Source organism: Austrofundulus limnaeus, unplaced genomic scaffold, assembly GCF_001266775.1.
Source record: "Austrofundulus limnaeus strain Quisiro unplaced genomic scaffold, Austrofundulus_limnaeus-1.0 Scaffold110, whole genome shotgun sequence".
NCBI classification, from domain to species: domain Eukaryota; kingdom Metazoa; phylum Chordata; class Actinopteri; order Cyprinodontiformes; family Rivulidae; genus Austrofundulus; species Austrofundulus limnaeus.
This window is the reverse complement of record NW_013952512.1, coordinates 1,027,190-1,047,815: the sequence shown is the minus strand read 5'-3', so window position 1 is coordinate 1,047,815 and position 20,626 is coordinate 1,027,190. Positions and strand designations below refer to the sequence as shown.

The 20,626-nt window shown below is 40.1% G+C and overlaps 1 protein-coding gene across 3 annotated transcripts in view; it reads right to left on the bottom strand.

Annotated features, from left to right (window-relative positions):
* The window catches only part of stard13b (StAR related lipid transfer domain containing 13b), a 66,136-nt gene extending 46,073 nt beyond the window's left edge, over positions 1-20,063 (bottom strand). Inside the window, exons 1-5 of one of the 3 annotated variants that reach the window (XM_014014143.1) lie at positions 19,989-20,063; positions 8,357-9,334; positions 5,548-5,691; positions 4,224-4,370; positions 52-85 (exon numbers count right to left, since the gene is read on the bottom strand). In XM_014014143.1, coding sequence (XP_013869597.1) covers positions 52-85; positions 4,224-4,370; positions 5,548-5,691; positions 8,357-9,259 — 1,228 coding nt within the window. In that variant the 5' untranslated portion in view covers positions 9,260-9,334; positions 19,989-20,063. Of the gene's footprint in view, positions 1-51; positions 86-4,223; positions 4,371-5,547; positions 5,692-8,356; positions 9,335-10,616; positions 10,774-19,988 lie in introns of those variants that run through there. The other 2 variants (XM_014014144.1, XM_014014145.1) reach the window with 2 other exon arrangements.
* Positions 20,064-20,626: the final 563 nt, after the last annotated feature.

The following is a 20,626-nucleotide window of genomic DNA, read 5'->3' as shown; positions in this document are numbered from 1 at the left end:
CATCACCATCACAAATCTTGAGATAAAAAATAGAAACAGTAAATTTCTTACCTGCGCCTGCTGCATTGGTCATCTTGTTGAACATCTGCAAGGCAGAAACGGGAACAAAATATCAATAGCTGGAGTCGAGAAGCTGATGAGTTCCGGCCTCTTTTTTTTTTTTCCAATACTGCAATCACTGCTTTGATGACAAAGTCAATACAACTCAACGAGGATGACGGTGGAGTGTTTTAGCACTTCAGTAGCACCTCAGATTGTGAATCATCAGCTGACAGTCTTCAGAGCTGATATCCCCTAAAACACTCCAGGTGTGCAAAGATTGAGGGATTATGAAATGAAGTGTTTTCCTGCAATAGTTATTTTTTTTTGAAAATCATTACAAAAATAAGTGGTGATATTTATCATTGCAAATTATTAACTGATTAGGATATGTTCATATGCATATAATGCAACTGGAAATAGAAGTTACTCTAAGTGGCTGGTTTTAATTAAATGACTGAAAAGGCCAAATTACTGAAAAAAGAAAGCAAGAAAAAAAATCTCTTCTTGAACTGGACTCTGCTTCCCAGCTCTTGCCCAACTCTCTCTTCTGTTTCCCCACTGCGGCCCACTGCTCTGATTTATGCGCTTGTTTGTCTGCCCTGTTTCCACATTTCTCTCCTGCAGAAAACGAAATGCAGCGAAAAATCCCAAGATGTCTTTCTGCGGCACTGCTGACCCTTCATCATAACTGTCCGTTGGCAGTCAGCCCTCATGGTGCTGAGAGGAATTCTTTTCACCATGTTTGCAAAAAAAATCTATCTGTAAATGACAGAAAACAGCCTGCTTTGGTTTGTGACTGCATGAGCTACGACCTTCAAGTGGTGTCATTACAGCAACATCAAGAAAGAGCTGCTTTACACAGGGCAGGTGAGAGTTTTATTTCTCTTTGAAGTTCCTCGATGCTTTTAGGCCACGTAGCGAATTAGGTCAAGTAAAGCAAGCCTCTGGCGTTTCATTTCAAATTTATTTGGGGACAGAAGATGTGGAGTGAAAAGGGTGTCACAGCCAACACATTTCTGCCAGGTTTCAGACACGAACCAGCAGAGGAAGCTCCAGAGGAGGCAGGCTCAACTGCTCAGTAATCTCCAGGCGCAAAAACAGACATTTTCTAAGAGAAGTTTAAAAAAAAGGTCGTAAGCATATGACTCCTCCACCTATGTGTTTATTTTTAGCTCTTTCTAAACAATAAAGAGCCAAATGGATCCTTTGAAAGCTAGAGGTACAGCAGTAATGTCTGCATAATACTGACTGAGAGAGTCTGAATGAATTTCATCACAAACTTCAACACTCTTCTAATAGAGGTCAAACACTGCTCTCAATAGGACACAAGCACAGTCTGTATTTTCATGTTTCCCAAATTTTCTGTGAAGTTGGTCTCCATGGACTTGTGTCAGGCCCAGACTCAAAATTATTCGCTCAAAAAACCAGATGCTGCATCCCAGAGGAGATGTACTGCCTTGACGTAGCTCTCTCCCTCTTTTTCTTACCGAGCCCGTGAAAGTATTAAATCTCTGCATATCTTAAGATCTGACCCACTTTAAACTGGCATCGCTCCAGTTCAGGACAGACACATTTAGCTGGACGACACATGTCAAAGGTTACAGGTCAGAAAATGTGACGTCCTTCGAGGTTGTTCCTTTTTTTTAGGGCTGCTTGAATCAACAAGATGTTTATAAGGAGTGACAGCCTGCTGTGGGTGAATGATGGCCGCTGCTGCTGCAGCAATGGCAAATCAAAGGACCGGTCAGTCCAAGTGACACACCATTATGTCCTCTCTGCGCCCATCTGTCAACAACAATTATAAGAAATGCTCAACCCAAACATGTCACTGAGCATTTAAAGAAGCACTTTAACTGGTTCTAACAGCTGTTTTATTGGTATTTTCATAATTTTTGATTGATGCATTTATAGAACAAACAAAAACTTAAATCCTCTGGACGGGTTCTTTAATGAAACGTTTAGTCTCTCCACCAAGAGACTTCTTCAGTCTGAGGAGTTTCAGGTAAAGTCAGCCTTATAAGTACTGCCTCCACATGGTGGACAAACAGGTTTAATGATGACCATCAAAACTGTTGTTCACATGCAAAAAAGGATCATCAGCCTAAAAACTAGATAGTGCCCTGATCATCACCTAATGTTCTTAGAGGATCATGTGCAAAATCACCTGACTAATGTTGGGGCCATGATTATCACCTTTTGCAGACAGAAGGCTGAGTCACACTTGCAATAACAGCAGGACAACTGGACACAAAGGCCTCGAACTCTGTTTGATGGTGGACGGTTTTTCTTCACAAAAATGGCTTCTTTTACTCCTCTCTCAAACCAACGTTCCTCTCTATCAAGGATGAGAACATCTTCATCCCTGAAAGAGTGACCACTGGCCTGTAGATGAGTGTAAACTGCAGAGTCCTGGCCTGATGATGTAGATCTTCTGTGTTGGCCCATTCCTTTTAGAGTGGTTGCTTTGTTTGCCCAATGTATAACTGATCACAGTCCTCCTGACACTTAACAGCATACAAACATTACTCTGTTAGTGCTGGAGGACTGGCTGCTTGGGGTGAACCAGTCTTTGCCAAAATGTGTTTTGGGTTTTGAATGTGTCAGAACGTATGAACAAGTTGCTAAATATTTCAAACAGCTTGTTTTTTTCTAACCAAAAGACAAAAAATATCCAAACCTTTAATTAATAAAAGCTAAATAATGAAAAAAATAACATATGTCTGTCTAATTGAATAGTTTAAACTTGATGATAACTTTTAAAACCTGCATTTAGGATATATCTTTTACCATCTGTGATCATGATGATGTGAGGAACAAACAAACAAAATGTTTCATGTCTTGTATCCATATCTTGAACCAGGGCATCATTTCATGACAAGAGATCTGCTCTGAAGGATATATGAGATGAGTTCCAGATTTAAGAGTTCAAACAGAGGCAGGTCAAAAGAAAAGCTACCATTTAATGTCATATGAAATATTAGTCCACGTCTGCCAGTTTGAGCAAGTTCACCTGGTTTATACTTGGACTTCAGGCTGTATCACATTACCACACCCTGCTTTCAGATGTTCCATCTGGGCCACAGAGTTATTATTGAAGATTTATAAGAACTAAGAACAAAAAAAAGGGGGGTGGAGGAAAAATTGCTCTGCAAAAATAAAAACCTACTGGCCTGGTTTTATAACTTTTTATCACAGAACTCTAAACAATCAGCCTCAAATGGGATTTTTATATAAAACTATACATCTAACACACTATAGCATCTTCAATAACCGACCTCATTATACTCAAGGTTACTATGCAGCCAAAATACTCCTCTGAAGATTCCCAGCTGCTCCATGGCCAGATTTTAACCAGACCTCTTTTCTTGTTCAAATGCTTCCACAAAAAGGCAGATGCTTAGAGAATCCATTTCCATTCAATTTAAAGTTGTTGTTGAAGCTAAATAAACGTATATTTGGAGGTCTTTTAGGATTACTTGATTGTGTTCTTGCAGCTTTTGGTTTAGACCAGTTGTTGACCATCCCTGTGCTACAGAGCCATCAGGACAACACAAAGGATGAAGTGAAAAGCTCTGAATGAAACCTGCGCTGCATTCTGCAAACCTCTCAGTTGTCTGTTCCATTTAGAGACTCTGAATGGAGACATTTCTATGCGTTGTTTAGCCGAAGTGAGAGCTGCTTGTCCACAATGCCTAAGCTGGCTTTATTCCTGTCGCAAATACCAAATATTTACAACCTCATGGAGAAAATACACACTGAAATGATAGATTAGGAAAGGACATGTTTTTTTAATTGCAGCATATTATCGTTCAAATTTGTTTTCTAGGACAAAGTCCTCTTCTTTTAGTAATCAAAGTTTTAAAACCCTAAAAAAATCTACTCCAGAAAAGATTTGCTTGCCATCAGTTTTCTGGATGTTTGAGAATTTTTAAAGCAGCCTGGATGAAATACAAAGACTTCCCAGCACATTTTACAATTAATGGAAACCAGCATTTTCAGGCAAAAAAATGCCAAATTTCTATGTGATCAGGAAAAAAAAAGAATTTGGTTCCACGCATTTATAAATTTGCAGTTTGCTGAAACTTTGGAATAATACCTTTACACAACAGCATAAATGACTATAATTACATGCATGAGTTTCCCAGAAACTGCTGGCAAACTGGATTCTAAAGGAAACGTACCGCCTTCTTGGTTCTGGCTCTTATTCCCATTGAGGAGCTGCGATGAGCAGAAGATTTGTCTTGACTCTGGCAGTCGCCTTCATCTGGTCCTTGAAGAACGTTGTCATTCGGGGTCCGGCCCAGCGCGGACTTTGAAACGGCATCCCACTGCAACAACATCACAACAACAGTCGTCACCGGGGCTGTCTCTGTGTGGCCGAAGAGACGAGGACAGGACAGATTCAGCGGTGGCCAGGGGGAAAAAAGAAAACAACAGGCTGAGGTCAGCGGCTGTGGAAGTGAAGTCTCCACTCTCAATTCAGCTTGACAGAGGGGCACAAAGGAGCCAGTATCTGTGGATGTTCTTTTTGAGGGGACAGAGATTGTGACCTTGTCAAATATCCCAGTAAAGATGTCTTGTCTTGGCCAGTTGCCTGTCGTTAGTTAAGGCAAGTAATAGTGAATGCCTAGGATGGTTATGCAGATGCCTTGGAGGCATGTAAGCCTTTCAGAACCATTCTTAATAGAGCAAATCATACAAGCCCCCTTCCAATACAACAGCTCCTCTGTGCTGACACGTATGGAGCTCAAAAGGCCACTTTTGTTCATGAGTGCTAACTCTGGTGGGATATTTCATGAAACACGCCACTATGAGAAAGACTCTTTTTGGGAACAGAGTGGCATGGTCCTGGTTGCAACATCAAAAACACAATAGCTGTCTGTTCCTGCTACACTCTTCTGACTGAAGACTCAAACATCACATTTGAGGGCTGCAGACTTTCATCGTAAAATGGGCTAAGAGGCACAGACGTTTTGAGATTGCCCAACAAATGGCATTTTTGTTGCGGAATGTATCCCAAAAGTTACGCAACATAGAAAAAAAGAACTACTTCACGCCATCATTTCTTCTTAAACTGGTGCTTCTATTCAAATGGTTTATTTGAAACCGAAAGTAGTAACCAGCACTATCAAAAACAAACCGGTACAAGATCTGCTGAACACCTGCTGCTCGTACATCTGAATAATTCCTCTAGATGTGTCTCTCCAGAGTGCAAGCTAAATTGATTTCAGGACGTTTAAAAGGCATGACAAAGTATGCAGCATAGACTTCACAGGAATGTGTACACCATCAACCGTGACAATGCAGACACCATAAAGCATTGAGAGTAGAAAGGCTGCAGTCCAAATGCTGATTTAACCCATTGAGATCTGAAACACCCACATAGTACATTAGGTCTAAATGAGTTGAAACACAGGACACGCAATAATATGTAAAATGTGCACATAAATATATAGGACTCAACACTTCAAACATTGTGACAGCACATTGTGACAGACGTCTAACCTGTTTCTTGCGGGAGGTGCATGGTGTGTCCGACGGTGAAGAGTTTGCACTCAGAGCTTCCTCTATGTCCTGGTTAAGCTGGTCCAGGTTCCTCATTAATTGGCTCACTGACTCCGACCAGGGAGACTTGACCTGTGGAGATGTCTGTGTGTAATCAGACAAAAAGGGGAAAAAAATCAAATAAAACAGGACAAGTTTATGCTACCAACTTCACAGATTTTTAACTAAATCTTCTTTTTAAAATGTATTTATTCCACTTAATCCAAGCAGTTTGAAATGATAATATATTTTACAAAGAAAACTTTTTTAAAAACTTGTTTTAATATGTCTAGAATTCTGTTGATTCTTATTCTCACAGGAACTGATAAAATGGCCCTTCGCATTCTCTCTAAATTATTAAGAATGAACAGATCGGACACCAGGCACCACTCAGCCTGCTGACCACCCAGGATCAGCTGACTCAACAAGCACAAGGTGAAAGTGCCTCTTTACACACAATCCCATAGGAATGATCTAAATCGGACCAATCCCCTGCTGACCTGTGAGGTCTGAAGGATCACTCAGGGTCACCAAGAGGAAAAAATAAAGCCCCCCCTTCTTTGGCGTATCTGTATTTTCAGCATGATGCTGACCAGGGAATGTAAAATATTTGACACTGGATCAGAATGCCTGGACAGCTCAATCCACTGTCTGCTTTACAAACAACATAAAAGGAACTTCCGTTCTCCCCTCTAAAGAGAAAGACAAAAGGTGCCAGTGTAAGACGTGAGACAAGACTGATGAGGATTAATCCCTTTTTAAAGGTTTAGAAACTAAAAGCGCTGCGAGGCCACATTCAGGACATCTGTGAATATTTTAACGCTTCAAAGCAAACGCAAGAGGCGGAAACACAAAAAATGATGCAAGATGTTTGTTGGGGGAAAACAAGCCCAACATTCCACACCAAATGACTGAAAACATATAAGAAGAGGAAGCTGAGGATCTCGTGAGCTGGGCTGCTAATTAACCCCTTGTGTCAGACGAACAGCAACGCGAGAAACAGATGCCTCGTTCTGGCTCTGGCACAAGCCAAATCTGGAACACACTCGCACTGTCTCTTTTCAGCAACATCCCCTTAAGGTGTTGTTTGGGAATGTGGACGCTTCTGCTTAGAACGAGACAAATTCCAGAGAAGGCTTGACACTCAAGTGAGACACTTCCCTTAATTCATGGCTTCGGGCTTTTCCCATCGATCCAGCCTTGGCTGTTGTGAAAAACCCAACACCACGGGAACTGAGCCGGTATGAGTCATCCCTTGAGATAAATGAATCGGTGTTACCTTCTGGGGGCAGCAAAGATAAAATAAATAAATAAATAAGTGAGCCGACTATAACTTTATCAGACCAAATTGGCTACATTGTGAACCCCAACATAGCAGCTTTGACATGGAAATGAGGAGTTAAGAGCGTGAGCACTGGGCTCGGTGCCTGGTCTTTGCCACCCACAGAGAGAGTGCTAGAGATCACCATGGAGGTATCCAAATGTAGCAGCCAGTCATGCGAAAGGGCATGGGCTACCTGGCTACTTTGAGGAATAAATTACATTTGTAACATCCTGAGATGCAGAGCACCATGTGAACACATCTGAAGAGGAGGGAAGACGTCTGGAAAACACAGATTTGTAAACATTTTAAGTCATATGTGAGCTCAGTTTAAAGGGGAGACATAAAATGACAGAAGGGAAACTTTATGCAGATGGTGCCCTCATATGGTTAATGTTGATAACTGCATCCACAACACATTTCATTAAGAGTATTACGTTTGAGACAAAAGCTCACAAGACTAAAGCTCACAAAACAGGAGTTCATACCATTAAAGAAAAAAAAGAAAAGCTTAGGAATTATACAATTTTTACTGAAATCAGATTCTCTCTGTATTATTTAAAATATCTTTAAAGCTACAGTCAAAACTTTGAAAGTAATTTGTGGTTCTTCTGTACAAAAGGACAATATTGATTTATATTTTTTGCTGTTCAGAGCTGGATTGGTGGTCAGTGCTCGCTGTGGCAACCCCTGAAGAATGGAGCAGCCGAAAGCAAAGCATGACCTTTTGCTCTTCTGAGCGGCCAAAATGTTCTTGGGAAACGTTTGATCTCCACAGAAGAAATAAAGAGATCTAACTGTTGTTCCCCTCTCACTTCGCTTACAGTGGTGCACACCTCAGAACGTGTACTGTACTGCACTACTTTCGTAAACACACTCCCTGGATTCCCAGCATTTTTTCACTCTTCTCCAAAACAAGCCATTTAAAACAAAGTGGCATTCTGCACATAAAGCCAGGATTACCTCAACATCCTACCACCAGACAAATAAGTTAATATGCCCTATTGCGTTAATCTCGACTGTTACGAAAAAGCACCGCAGGTATGTGTGGCTGAGCGTGTTCCCTCCAGCAGTAGCAGAGCCTTTATATAATAGATTACAGCATGTTTAAGAATGTTCATGTAAGCTTTTGAACGGCCAATAAAAAGCAGGGAGGAGAGGTTTCTGCTAGAGTAGAGGTTGGGTGAAATGAATCTCAAGAGGAATTCTGCAGAAAAGGGGAGGACAAGTGGGAAAAGGTTCAGTAATGGGAGGCAAAGTTCAGCACTAATGTGGTCTGCTGTCAAAACAACCAACAATGAAAGGAATAGAACTACAAAAAAAAAAAAAAGAATTCCTTCTGAATCTGCATTTCAGCAGTGAAAATGTGAGGAAAAAGTCAATATATTTTAACATTTTGAATGCACAAAAATGTATAAAGAACAAAATGCTAAACCAATAGAAGCATACCTCTTTACTGCTGGTCTCCGCCTCTGCCTCATAACCAGAGCTGCTGAATGTTTGATCAACTTCTCCCGGTGCACTCACACAGTGTTTCCTCTTCTGTTTGTTCTCGTCTGAGCTCTTTTGTCTGGCGCTTAGGAAAAGATCCTTACTGTAAGGCGAGTCAAAGAACACGTCATCGTCGTCATTTTCTTTCTCACCATCCTGGGATGATTCTCCGCCGTCCTCCGAACTTTCATAAACAAAACCATGGCCGCCGGCGCCGGAGAAACAGGTGTTCTCCGAGAAGGTAATGGTGCTCTGTCTTTGCCTCACGACATGAGGCAGATCCAGGACTCCCTGGGCGAAGTTAGCAGGGACCACGAGGGTAAACGTGGAGCCCAGCGTGAAGACGGACCCATTTGAAACAGGTTCCAACTTTTTGAATTCTGTTTTTATGCATTCAGAACTAAAGTTTAGGGTAAGGGCAGGTGGATTCTGAGTTTCCTGGTTTGAACTGACGTCTGCTGCAGAAGCAGAAGGTGAATATTTAGGACAAAAGTCTTTACTGGAAGCAGCTGATCTGGACAGGTCATTTTCTACAAGCTGAGATGAACCAATGACACGTTTAGGTTCTTGAAAATGCTCATTCTCCATTGACTTCCCACTGCTGTAACTGTCACAAGCACAACTCTTGTTAGGGTTTGGTAAATCCTTATTTGGTTCTACCATCAAGCTTTGGTCTTCAGTGATAGGATCATCCTCTCTGTGGTCTAGTGAGCCATTAGCTGAAGTGGCAGCAAACTGTGATGATGACTCCTGGGTTGAAGAGGCTACATTGTGCAAAATTCTCCAGGACGGATGTTCCTCCACACTCCCCATATGTGGAATTTCCATTGGTGTTCTATGGTTTTTCATAAAGCAAAACATAAATCCGCAGACACTTGTGTTTGATTTGTAAGGTAGACATCTCTTTCCCAAAACACAATCGACAAACTAGATGACCTGAAACAAACAAAAACAGAGAACTGTCAATTGATGATTTCCGCCAATCACAGAACAGTTTCAACAAAATGTTACATCATTTTTAGAGCTTTTCCATCCTTCACCCCGTTATACGCGAGCCCCACAGTTTTCACGTGCAACATAAATGCACTGGTTACGTGCCATGAAGCCATAAGCATGAAACTAAAACTCAGCATCAGGCTCAGGCTGAACTCTTCAAGTCTGAATCTGTTTCGCACACAAATGGTGACTTCATTGCAACGAGGAAACTGATTTACAGCACTTTACAGCAGACGATGACTCCGGTGGATGGTGTTTAACGTCCCTCACCCCTTCATTAAACCATCTTTCAAAACTCACCGTGGACATTTCTGAGCAATCCTGAACACACATAGCAAATCAAAAAATATTGTGACTGTACCAAGGTTTATGATCTTGTTCAACCACAAAGGTTTTTTTTCAGAAAACATTTTAGATGTGATAATAGTGCAAATGAAACGAGAACCTCCCAGAGTAAACATAGTTTGAAGGAGACCTGCTGTCTCCAACTCAAGATTGTACTTTGATAGAAGACAGAGATGTGTCCCGTGATTTAGTAAAAGTACCAGAAAACAGAAAGTCAATTGTGACATTTTTGCACACACGGGGCTCTGTAGTTTCTTTGAGAAAGCTGCAGTTGGCAAGGAGTTCACTCTGGCCTTGAGATACTTAACAGACCAATACGGACATGCGTACACATAAAATGACTCTTTGATTTTAAAACAAAGGCAAAACATGGATAAAATAGCAATGAATGTGCATTCTCTAAATTTACATACAGCCTGTATGCATGTGGCACAAGATTATAAAAAGTAATCTGCTGCTGTCTTCAGTAAAGCCTGCCTCTTCATGGTGAGTTTAAAGTGTGCAGGCGATTAGAGCTTCCGACTTGAAAAAAAAAACATATGCAAAGAGGGCCTCATTATTCTCAGATGAATGCAGGGTAGAGTTAAATGAAAAGAAGAAGTTGCAGAGTGAAATTAACTGGATGTGTTGACTGCCAAGGCAAGACCACAATGTATTCATGAAGGTTTTTTTTTTCAGCATCTAGTCCACTTTTCCGCAGAAAGGCCCTGAACATGTCTCCTCATGTAGAAACAACATATAGAGTTTGATACTGAAACTCAGCCAGGTGTGATTAGCAGAGAGTGACTTTATGAGTTTCTCTGGATTCTTCTTCAGAAAGCATCACTGAGTTAAAACAACAAAAATAGTCACAAAGATTGAAACAAACAAGACTTACCTGCTGAGTGTGAGTTGCCCAAACTGTGTCACTGTGAGCATTTCAAAACAGCATCAGCAGTGTAGAATCTTGAGAGAGCCAGAGTTGGACACCAGTCCTGATGAGCTGCACTTCTGTTCCCATAAGCCTAATCTGACAAATCAGCCATCACCCCCACTTCTTCACGTGTTTCTTTGACAGCTGTAAAGCGGATCAGCTTGGAGTGACTACACCATTCAGAATATGCGTAAGAGAGGAGGGAGATTGTGTACTTGTTGAGAGATGGAAAAGGGAGGGGAAAGGGGGCGGGCGAGGGGAGTGGAATGGAGCAGCAGTGGTTGGCACTGTAAGGAGACGAAGGTGAAATGAATTTCCAGGGCCTAATGAAAAGCCTGAGTGGAAGGGCTGACTTTTCCAGCTGAACTCTGCAGGAGCAGGGTGAGCAGCGATCGTGACCCACTGCTTCAAAACCACTTCAGAACAGGATTGAGGAATGCCTTTGAATCAGGGGAAGGCTGCAAAGTGACGTGATCCACTGAAACACAAGATATTATCTCTGTAGAGGATTTAATGTTGGAAAAGAAACAAGGAGTGGGTTTCTTTGTTGCTTGGAACTAAGTTAGGTTTGTTGAGGTTCAGGGACTCATGAAAGAGTGTTTACTGAAAAGTCAATGCCAAGGGCAATTATATTTTTATGGGACATGTTAAAACAACTGTATTTCATCTAATCACTTTACAAATGGTGCATCAAAGGAGACATATCCTGCTTTTAAATCCTTCTTTTTCACATTTAAATCATTCAGTTGGGGTCTTTATAAAGTGGAACTGCARTGCTTTGGWCTGAATTCCTCCTTATTGTAACTCCACAAGCCCCTCTTTCACCACTTTTCTGAGATGTGTCACAGATCAACTCGTTTTGATACTGTTTCTTTAAAGGGGTGGTATTATGTGTTTCTCAGGCATATATTTAAATTCTATACCATAATAAAAGTAGCTATGTCACCTTCAGTTGTTATTAAAATGCTGTTTAAATAGAAAATAAGTTTGACTTCTCATCACATTTGTTTCTAAACGCCTTGAAATTGGCCTCTGTCTCTTTAAGAACCACCTTCCACTTCTGTCCCGCCCATTTCAGCACGGAGCCAGGTGTGTGTGCTCTGTGATGAGGAAGCTCAGCTTGGAGACACAGCCCAGAGGAGGAGCTGATCCCAAAAGGTGGTTCTAGTCCCAACCGGTCGTTTTTGCTCCCCTGCCTGGCTGCCTCAGGACACTAGGATTTCTCAAACATGCATGAATGAATCAAAGCAAGGCTTTGAGCATGTTTTTGATGAGAGGATAACATTTTAATATGATATAAAACTCAAAAAAGTTGATTTTACATGATATTGCCCCTTTAAATTCAAACCAGGCGATTAAAGCCCACCCCCAGCTTCCAATGTGGTTCATTCTAGTTTGATACAGGGTTTTACGACTTTACAGCTGCGCAGAAACTTTATGTTTTTATTTTTTTACACAAATTAATTAAAAAATGTCAACAACACAAGACTTGTCCGTCCAACATTACATGTTGGAGCCAGAGTCTGGCCCAGAGCCAGAGTAGAATTAAGACCACCAAGCTGTGGTTGGTAAGTACAGAAACTGATCACTTTTAAAAATATTACCCAAACAGAATATTAAGGTATCCATGCAATACCAGAAGTACAACAGCAAAGTACATTTAATGGCTCAAAAAGCCGATTTTGCATGTGTCACCTTTAAAATAATGTTTAAAAACTACACAGCAAAATGTTTCATTTTTTTCTAATTCTATGGTCTAACATTCAGATAAAAAGGACAATCAGTGAGCTACTGGTTACTTGTTTATGCTGTCACTACAAGAAATAGCAATTTAGTTTTTTCTTCAATTCTTTTTTGTGGAGTAAGAGATAGATCGGTGGATCAGGACCTCATCTGCAGTGACGAAGGCATTAGTCTGGTCTCATGGTGATGAAAGAGCTGAGCTGAAAGGAAAAGCTCTCTATTTAGTTCAAATTATATTTCTATAGATTTCAGTTTATGGTCACTTATATGTTCAAATATGTTACTTCTTTAAAAATAAAAGCTGATAAGCTTCGATATTAAACATTGTGCGGGGGTGGGGTGGGGGGGCAAAAAACAAAACACATCAGTGAGAACAAGTGTAACAGAGAAGGAGGTGGAGAGTCCAAGGCCAGAGGGAGTACAAACAGCTCAGCTCAGTCACAGCTGGACGTTCTCACAGGCTAACCCAGAAAATACAGAGTAAAGAGCTCTCCCTATCTTCTGTCAGGGATAGAACATGGACAAAAACAAAATGAACGACAGCAGGAGGGGAAGACAAATAGAAACGACGTGGAAAATATTTTAAAAAGTCACTTTACACTGATCAACTGTCTCTGCTTTTAACTGAAGCTGGAGGTATGCCAATTTGATTCTCCCATTTATAGTGGTTTCTACTACATTATTGCTCATTATCTAATTTAAATCAACGTTATGATGTTATTAGGACCATTCAAAGTCTGTTGAGGGTCATTTTGGTGCTTGTAGGCTGTCACTGGTGCTTTGCTGAAGCAGAAGGTGCTCCAAATTGCACGTACATTATGTCAGCCTATAATGTGTGTGCCATACATAACAGTGGGAACATGTTACATAGGTGTTGCGAGAAGGTGTAAAATGTGAAAATGTGAACCTCAAACAGAGAGGCAACCAAACAGGAGCTTAATTCACCCCAATTTAAACATTATTATAAAAATAGAATCGGGTTATAAACTGACTTAAGTGGGTTTTTGTTTATTCCTTTTTTAATTCTTTATTTTTTGGCATGTTGTGTTTTTTAGCCACAAGGGAATGCTGTAGCACCCTCTGCACCCTCAGCTCCCACGGCCCTATTGTCATGACAATGCTAACAAGGATTGTAGTTTTCCAGCTTACTGCTATGATAACTGGCAAAGCTACAGCAGAGATGGAACCGAGACCCAGAAGCAGCAGGTTGAGCTCAGTTCCATCTTCTTCACGAACAAGCTAATGTGTGAGGAAGAGGATTTAACAGCCAGCTTTTGGCTGATCTGCAGAGTGATAAAACTCATGATTTCTAAGTCTGCTCACACTTCACTTCAGCTGGACGCACATTAGATTGACAGGCATTTACAACTAAAGGGTTTCAGCACTAAAGGTTACGCAATATCTCTGAAGATTAGCTATTAATCTCCAGCTAAGCTCAATAAATACACTTGTATTACATTTGATCCATTTAAAACATTGACTTCTATTTGGATTTTCTTTTGGTGAGTTCTTGTTTCACAAACATGATGATTTGACGTTGGTAACGTTCAAATAATGAGCTGCAAGGCGGGGTCCAATCCTGGTCTTCAAGGGCCCCTATCCTGCATGTTTTAGAGGTTTCTCTGCTCTGACACACCTGATTGGAATCAATGTGTAAGAAAATTTGTTTTCAATAAACTGAAGTGGAGATGATAAACACAGATGTTACATAAAGTGATTTGTAGGAGGAATGAAAACCATACAACACCAGAATCTGGAATCTGAGTGGAGGTTTATTGCTGCTGTCAGCAAACAGGAAATCCACACTGGCCATAAAACCGGAAGTTTACGTTTTCATACAGCTTCTTCAATGCCTTCGCTCGCCCCCTGCTGGTCTATGGCTGAGTCACAGGCATTCAGACACAATTCTCACCTAATGTTTTTCAAGTATGGAAGCCCATTTCCGCCACCCTGATAAAAAAATAAAACTTGTATCTCATAATTATGACTTAGCTATCTCATTATTATGAGATACTATCTCACAATTATGACATAGCTATCTCATTATTATGAGATACTATCTCATAATTATGAGATACTCATTATTATACTCAGATTAATTATTAAGAGATAGTATCTCATTATTATGAGATACTATCTCATGATAATGAGATAGCTAAGTCATAATTATGAGATAGCTAAGTCATAATTATGAGATACAAGTTTTATTTTTTTTATCAGGGTGGCGGAAATGGGCTTCCATATGTTTCAATCTAGACAGAACAATAGATTAAACACTGTCAATATTTCAAAAAGGAGAACTTAAGAATATAGTGTTGTGCTTCTAAAATCAGTACTAACCTACCTAACACTAAATTTCTTCACAAATGGATGATTAAACAGAGATGATTCAATCAGTGAATCAGGTGTGTTGGAGCAGGGAAACATGCAGGATTGGACAGTTCTGAACTAGACCCACCTCAGTTTAGAAAATCAGTGTTTATCACTTTAACTTAAACAAGATATAGCTGAGTCATTTACAACACACACTCCAAGTTCTATTCATGGATCTCAGTTAAAAAGATAGCATTACCTTTGGTATCTGCAAAATATCTGATAAACCACCAGACATGTTTTGATTAAACTTTCAGAGAGTAACTATGTGCTTTGTGTACATGATGTACATTGTGTACATGATGTACATTGTGTACATGGTGTACATTGTGTACATCATGTACATCTACAAAACCGCTTTGATGTGTAGATCGAGATGATCTCAGTCTAAAATGAAAAGCAGCAGGTGATACAAACTCCTTTATGAAGAGCCAGGCCTTCACTTTTATTTTTAAGCAGTTACTGCACACACATTTACATAACAGTAGATGTTTTACAGTGCACAGAGAGAAAAATATTGTGTTTTGTCATTTCACCAGCTTCTCTCCCTCTTGGCCTTATCAGCGGTTTGAACGCAGCTGTCAAGATGAAACAGTCATTTTGCAGTACCTGAGGTCTTCTCATGGCATCGTGAGATTAAAGCGAGGGGAAGAGAATAGAGCCAGCTGTGTTGCTGAAACATGTGGCAGGTTTGCCTGCCAGCAATGCAGCGTGTCTTTTTTATTTATTTATTTTTTAAACACAGAACAAGAGTGAGTTTGTTAAGACAGCACGTGGTGATTTATCTGCTCCTTCTCGACTGCAAATATTCACATATCACACTGTATTCATAGAGTTGTTTGTGCTTCTTCACGCAGCACTCTTATGCAACCCAAATTGTACCGAGCTGTGGCAACAGACAGATACAACACAAAACTGCATTTGAAAACATTCCAGTAATACCACAGCCTGTCTCAATTTCTGAGCTGCTTCTGACTCCAACCTTAGATTCTCATCATACCAGAGATCCTGGGCAGATGTTGTAAATTATCACTTCTTTCCAGGGCTTCACTTTGCCTGTTTCTGAATAGCTGCTCATGTCATCTCACAGCTGTTAAATGTGTCAAGATAATACAGGATGTGGCTGTTAAAAACCTGCTCATTTTAAGGCTTGACATTGTTTTTTTGCTGCAACAATCAAACCCAGAACAAACTGATATTTAACGGGTTGACATGCTAATGCTGTCATCAATATTTCCTCCCTAATTGTGCAAACAAAAATAAGGGAAATTTACCATAGATTTTGTTAGAAAATTTCTTTTTAATAAACATTTTTTAAATTTGAAAGTGTCCTTTGAAAAGAGAACAATCCCTTTTAGCAAATTTGCTTTGATAAATAGCTGGATTGCATCTGCTGATAAAACAGGTCCACATGCTACTGAGAAATTAGCCTTATAATAAAAACTTAGTGTGACCTGTTTTTACTCAGATTTAATTATTAGATCAAAAGCAGCAGGATGTGTAAATCACTTTACTTGGAACATGTTTGAGTTATTTAAAAAGTTGTCTGTTTTGGTCAGACCATATTCATAATCTTGTGCAACACTGTGAGAAGCCATGCTCAGAATGTGCTGTGAGCAACTCTCAGCTACTACCAAATCAGCTTGTAGTTTAACGTTTGCAAACATAGACTGAGTTATAATCGTTTTTGTGTTGTGCAATATTAATTAGCTGGAATGATCATTTTAAATTGCATGGACTCTAAATGGTAATCAGCTATAGACATACATTTAATGATAACAAAAGAGGTGTTGGGGATCAGTCTCAGCTATTACAAACAACAAATGTTGACTCAATATGAGTTAAACTGGTTGCATTATAGGCAATTTTATGTATTTTAAAATCACTCAAGTGGCAGCCATTTTAACTGGGATTGACTCCAAAAAGGTCATCAGTTGTAGGTGTAAATTTACTGATTAATTCTTGACAATTATATTAAAGGGGCAATACCATGTGTTTCTCAGGCATACATTTAAATACTATACCATAATAAAGTATCTATGTCACCTTTCATTGTTATTAAAATGCTGTTTTTATGTTTAAATAGAAAATAAACTTGTTTTCTCATCACTTCCTCTTCTAAATGCCTTGAAATTGGCCTCTGTCTCTTTAAGAACCTCCTTCTGCTTCTGTCCTGTCCCGTTCAGTGTGGGTGGTGGTGGGGGGGTGCGCGCGGAGGTCTCGTGCACGGGGGTGCTTGTGCGTGTGCTATGATGCAGTTTACTTGGCATCTGAAAATACATTTCCTCAAAGGTGTTTTGAATCTGAAAAGAGCTTCACTGAGTGGGAAGTAGTGTTGAGAGCTCAGCAGACAGTTAGGTTTCACTTTCACTTTGCTTTGTTACTGCCGAGAGCCTGCAGGAGTCATGGGCGGGGTGTGTGGGGTGTGGGGTGGGGGGGGTGTGCTCTGTGATGAGGAAGTTCGGCTAAAAGACACGTACCAGGGGCGTTTCTGGTCCCCACCTGTCGTTTTGCTCCTCAGCATGGCTTCCTAAAAACACTGCAGGATTTCTCAAACATGCATGAATGAGTCAAAGCAAGGCTTTGGGCATGTTTTTTTTTTAGAGTGTAACATTATAACATGATATAAAACTCGAAAAAGTTGATTTTACATGATATTGTCCCTTTAAAGGTAATAGTTGTTGATGAGCTATTGTCCACTTTGCACCTGTTAGCATTAGCAACACGAAGCATTAAAGCTGAAACGTTTCAGTGTCAGTTCTGAATGTGCTGCCATTCACAGCTCAACACAAAGCCCTTTAATAAATAACTGATAATAGCATGTCTACTAATTAGGGCAGCTCACACATCCCTGCTTTGACAACACTTGACAGCCGAACAAGAGCTACTTATCAGTTGTGAGGACATGCCGAAACAATGAGGGACACCGGAGAATAAAGAGAAGATATAATTTCCAGCCATCATGAACGGAGAGATGTAAACATCGAGTGAAAATTACAGTGTAGTGCAAAAGCTGCCTCCTCTCCGCGGTTTTGTCTGTGATTATAGAAGGAAAGTATTGGATCAGAGGTGAATCAGAGGGACTGTGGGGCCGCCGCCGTACACCTACGGCAGCTCCAGATTAATTCCCTCTCAACAACATCCCCTGCCCTCACCTGCTGCAACACGCTCTGCCATCGCTCGCAATCAAGCAGCGAATTCCTTCCGCTCGGAGTGGTGAGGCGGAGGGTGAGGACAGAGGGGGGTTTGTGGGCTCGATGTTGCGATTGTGATGTTGTGTAATTGACAGGTATGTTCACATCCAGTGCCTGTGATGCAAACATTACACCGCCCAGCAGCCGAGTGCTGTGGGACAACAAGCGGCTTCCAGCAGCATGAAAATACATGCCAGGATGACAGGGTTGTTCCGAGGCGACAAACTCACCCATCAAAGCCGAACTGTGTGCAGCAAAAGATTCACTAACAAACATGTGGTGTATTAGGCCTATATAATACAATAGATTTTTACACTCGACTAAACAATATTTCAAAAACTATGGCGTTCCATTAGTGTTAAAAATAAGTATTTCTGTCTATGTAAGATGTATATGTATTGGGATTTGTAAGGTGATGTGCTGAGTCACATGTTATGTCATATGTGTATATGGAAGGTGTTATGTCATATGTTATGTGTAGCATAAAGGGTTTCAGAAAGGACTATTTCTGGCAGTAAAAATTAAAAAGATCGAAGGTACATACATTTTTGTGCTTGCTAACGATGATTAGCTGTGGCAGTCATCCTGAATTGGACTGACTTCAAAAGAGTTATGAATCCTATTGTTATTTTCTGAAAGGCTTATTCAAATCCATCGTGCAGTTCATGGGATATTTTGCTAACAGACAGAGAGTTTTAAACAAAGATCTTGTGCAATGTGTGAGACACAAAGTATGTGTTGTAGATGGCTCTCAGCCACCACCACACCACATTTTAACCCATCATTTGAAAAAAGCTGACAGACTTTTAGTCATTTCTTTGCCAGTTGGCTGTGGCATCCATCTTGAATTGGTAAAAAATGATTCATTTGTAGAGGTACATAAGATGCTTCTTTACTAAAATCTTTATTAAACTTCATTGATTCATGAGACATTTTGATAAATGGACATAAATACATTTCCCCTAACAGCAGGGGGAAATCAAAATGCAATCTAATGTTCACTAAATGTTAATATCTGGCTGTAAACGTTTTGATTAATCGTCGCTTCTGGGATGACTTTTTACAGTCCGATCCCTTTTTTACATTCAAACATTTCTAATTTTAATGGTGTTGATGTTGGTTCCAAACTCAAGTAGTTTTCATTTCCCGAAAAATAAACTGAAGCGTGATTTATGAAACAATTACCAGCAGCAGAGATTTGTCAAAGCAGACTGAATCCCTGCAGAGGTACAATCATTTTTTTTAAAGCGGCAAAGAGGAAAATCTATATGGTAATGAATTAACATAACCTTTAACACTTGCACAAAGCTGCACAATCTTTCAGTCAAATTAAATTGGAAACCTCTTTTCAGAGAGTGAAGAATGTCTCCTCCTTCGCTTCTTTCTACTTGAAAAGCTGGGTAACGGTGCTAAAGTCAGTAATTGATTTTAGCCTCCTGATCTCCTTTCTCTATTATTTCTTCTCTGCACCTGGGGCCAATTTGCTCATCTTTTTTTCTTATCTGACTGTGAGTACACTTGCCTCTCCCAGGAGGAAGGGGGAGTAGGATAATCCCCATCAACCAGACTCTTTTTACACACACGCACGCACACACACAAAATTTATAGAAGCTCCTTCGAGCCAATAGTTCACCAGACATTGCTTTGAGCTGCCTGCCAGCAATGTAAAACAGACAGATGGGAAAAAAAACAGATAGAAAAGTAGAAATCAAAAACCATTTTAATTCAACGATGAAAGCCCCCAAGTATTTCTACGCTAACTTAATATTATTGTCCACCCGATGGCTGCTAAGGAGCACCCAGAAGGAATGCACGGAGACGGTCAGAGTCCAGACAAAACTAAATCGGAAAGGAAGTGAATTCAAAGAAACCCAACTACCCTCATACATGTCAATACACCGGGAAGGATGAGCAATTTGTCATGGGTTAAAAGCTGAGAGTCCGCTTTCATCGTTTCTCAAATCAAAAGAGGAGGAAAAACTCAAAAGGTGCAGAATGAAAAAGGTTTTGTGAATGTTAAATTTACCTCATTTGCATTGAAGTGCCCACCTCACTTTGACCTTTTTTTTATTGGAAAGACGCCCGTGTGCATACAGAATGTCACTGGAAAGAGAAGAGGTGGAATTTAAAGTGAGCTCAAATGTAGAAGCTAAAAAGGTCATATTCAAGTAATAATAAAACTGTATGTTTTATCTGATCTTGACTGCATGCAGGCTGACCTGATATAATGGGAGCAGCACAGCTCACAGAATAATAAAGAGCAACACCAGATAACTCTTTCAGAAAAATAAAGACCAACACCAAACAGCTTTGAGTGACTCATAAAATCTTGTGCAAGTATTCAAAATTTACGTTATAAAATGTAAATATTCTAATACTAGCTTTATGATAATTAGAGTCTGTTCAGATATTAAAAACAAAGAGCTATAGACTCTTGAATCCATTATGATAAAACTATTTTTAAGGTAAGTACTATAGAATGTAATCATCAGTCACATCATAGCCTTTATTGTGTTGGCTACAGTCAAATTATAGTTGTAGCCATCTTGAAAGAGGTTGACTCAATTAATCAGCTACAGCTGTCCATTCAGTTATTAATTTGAAGGGTTTATTTTTTTCATTAGAATTCATAGATGTTCATCAGGTGGTTTGCTAATAAACAAG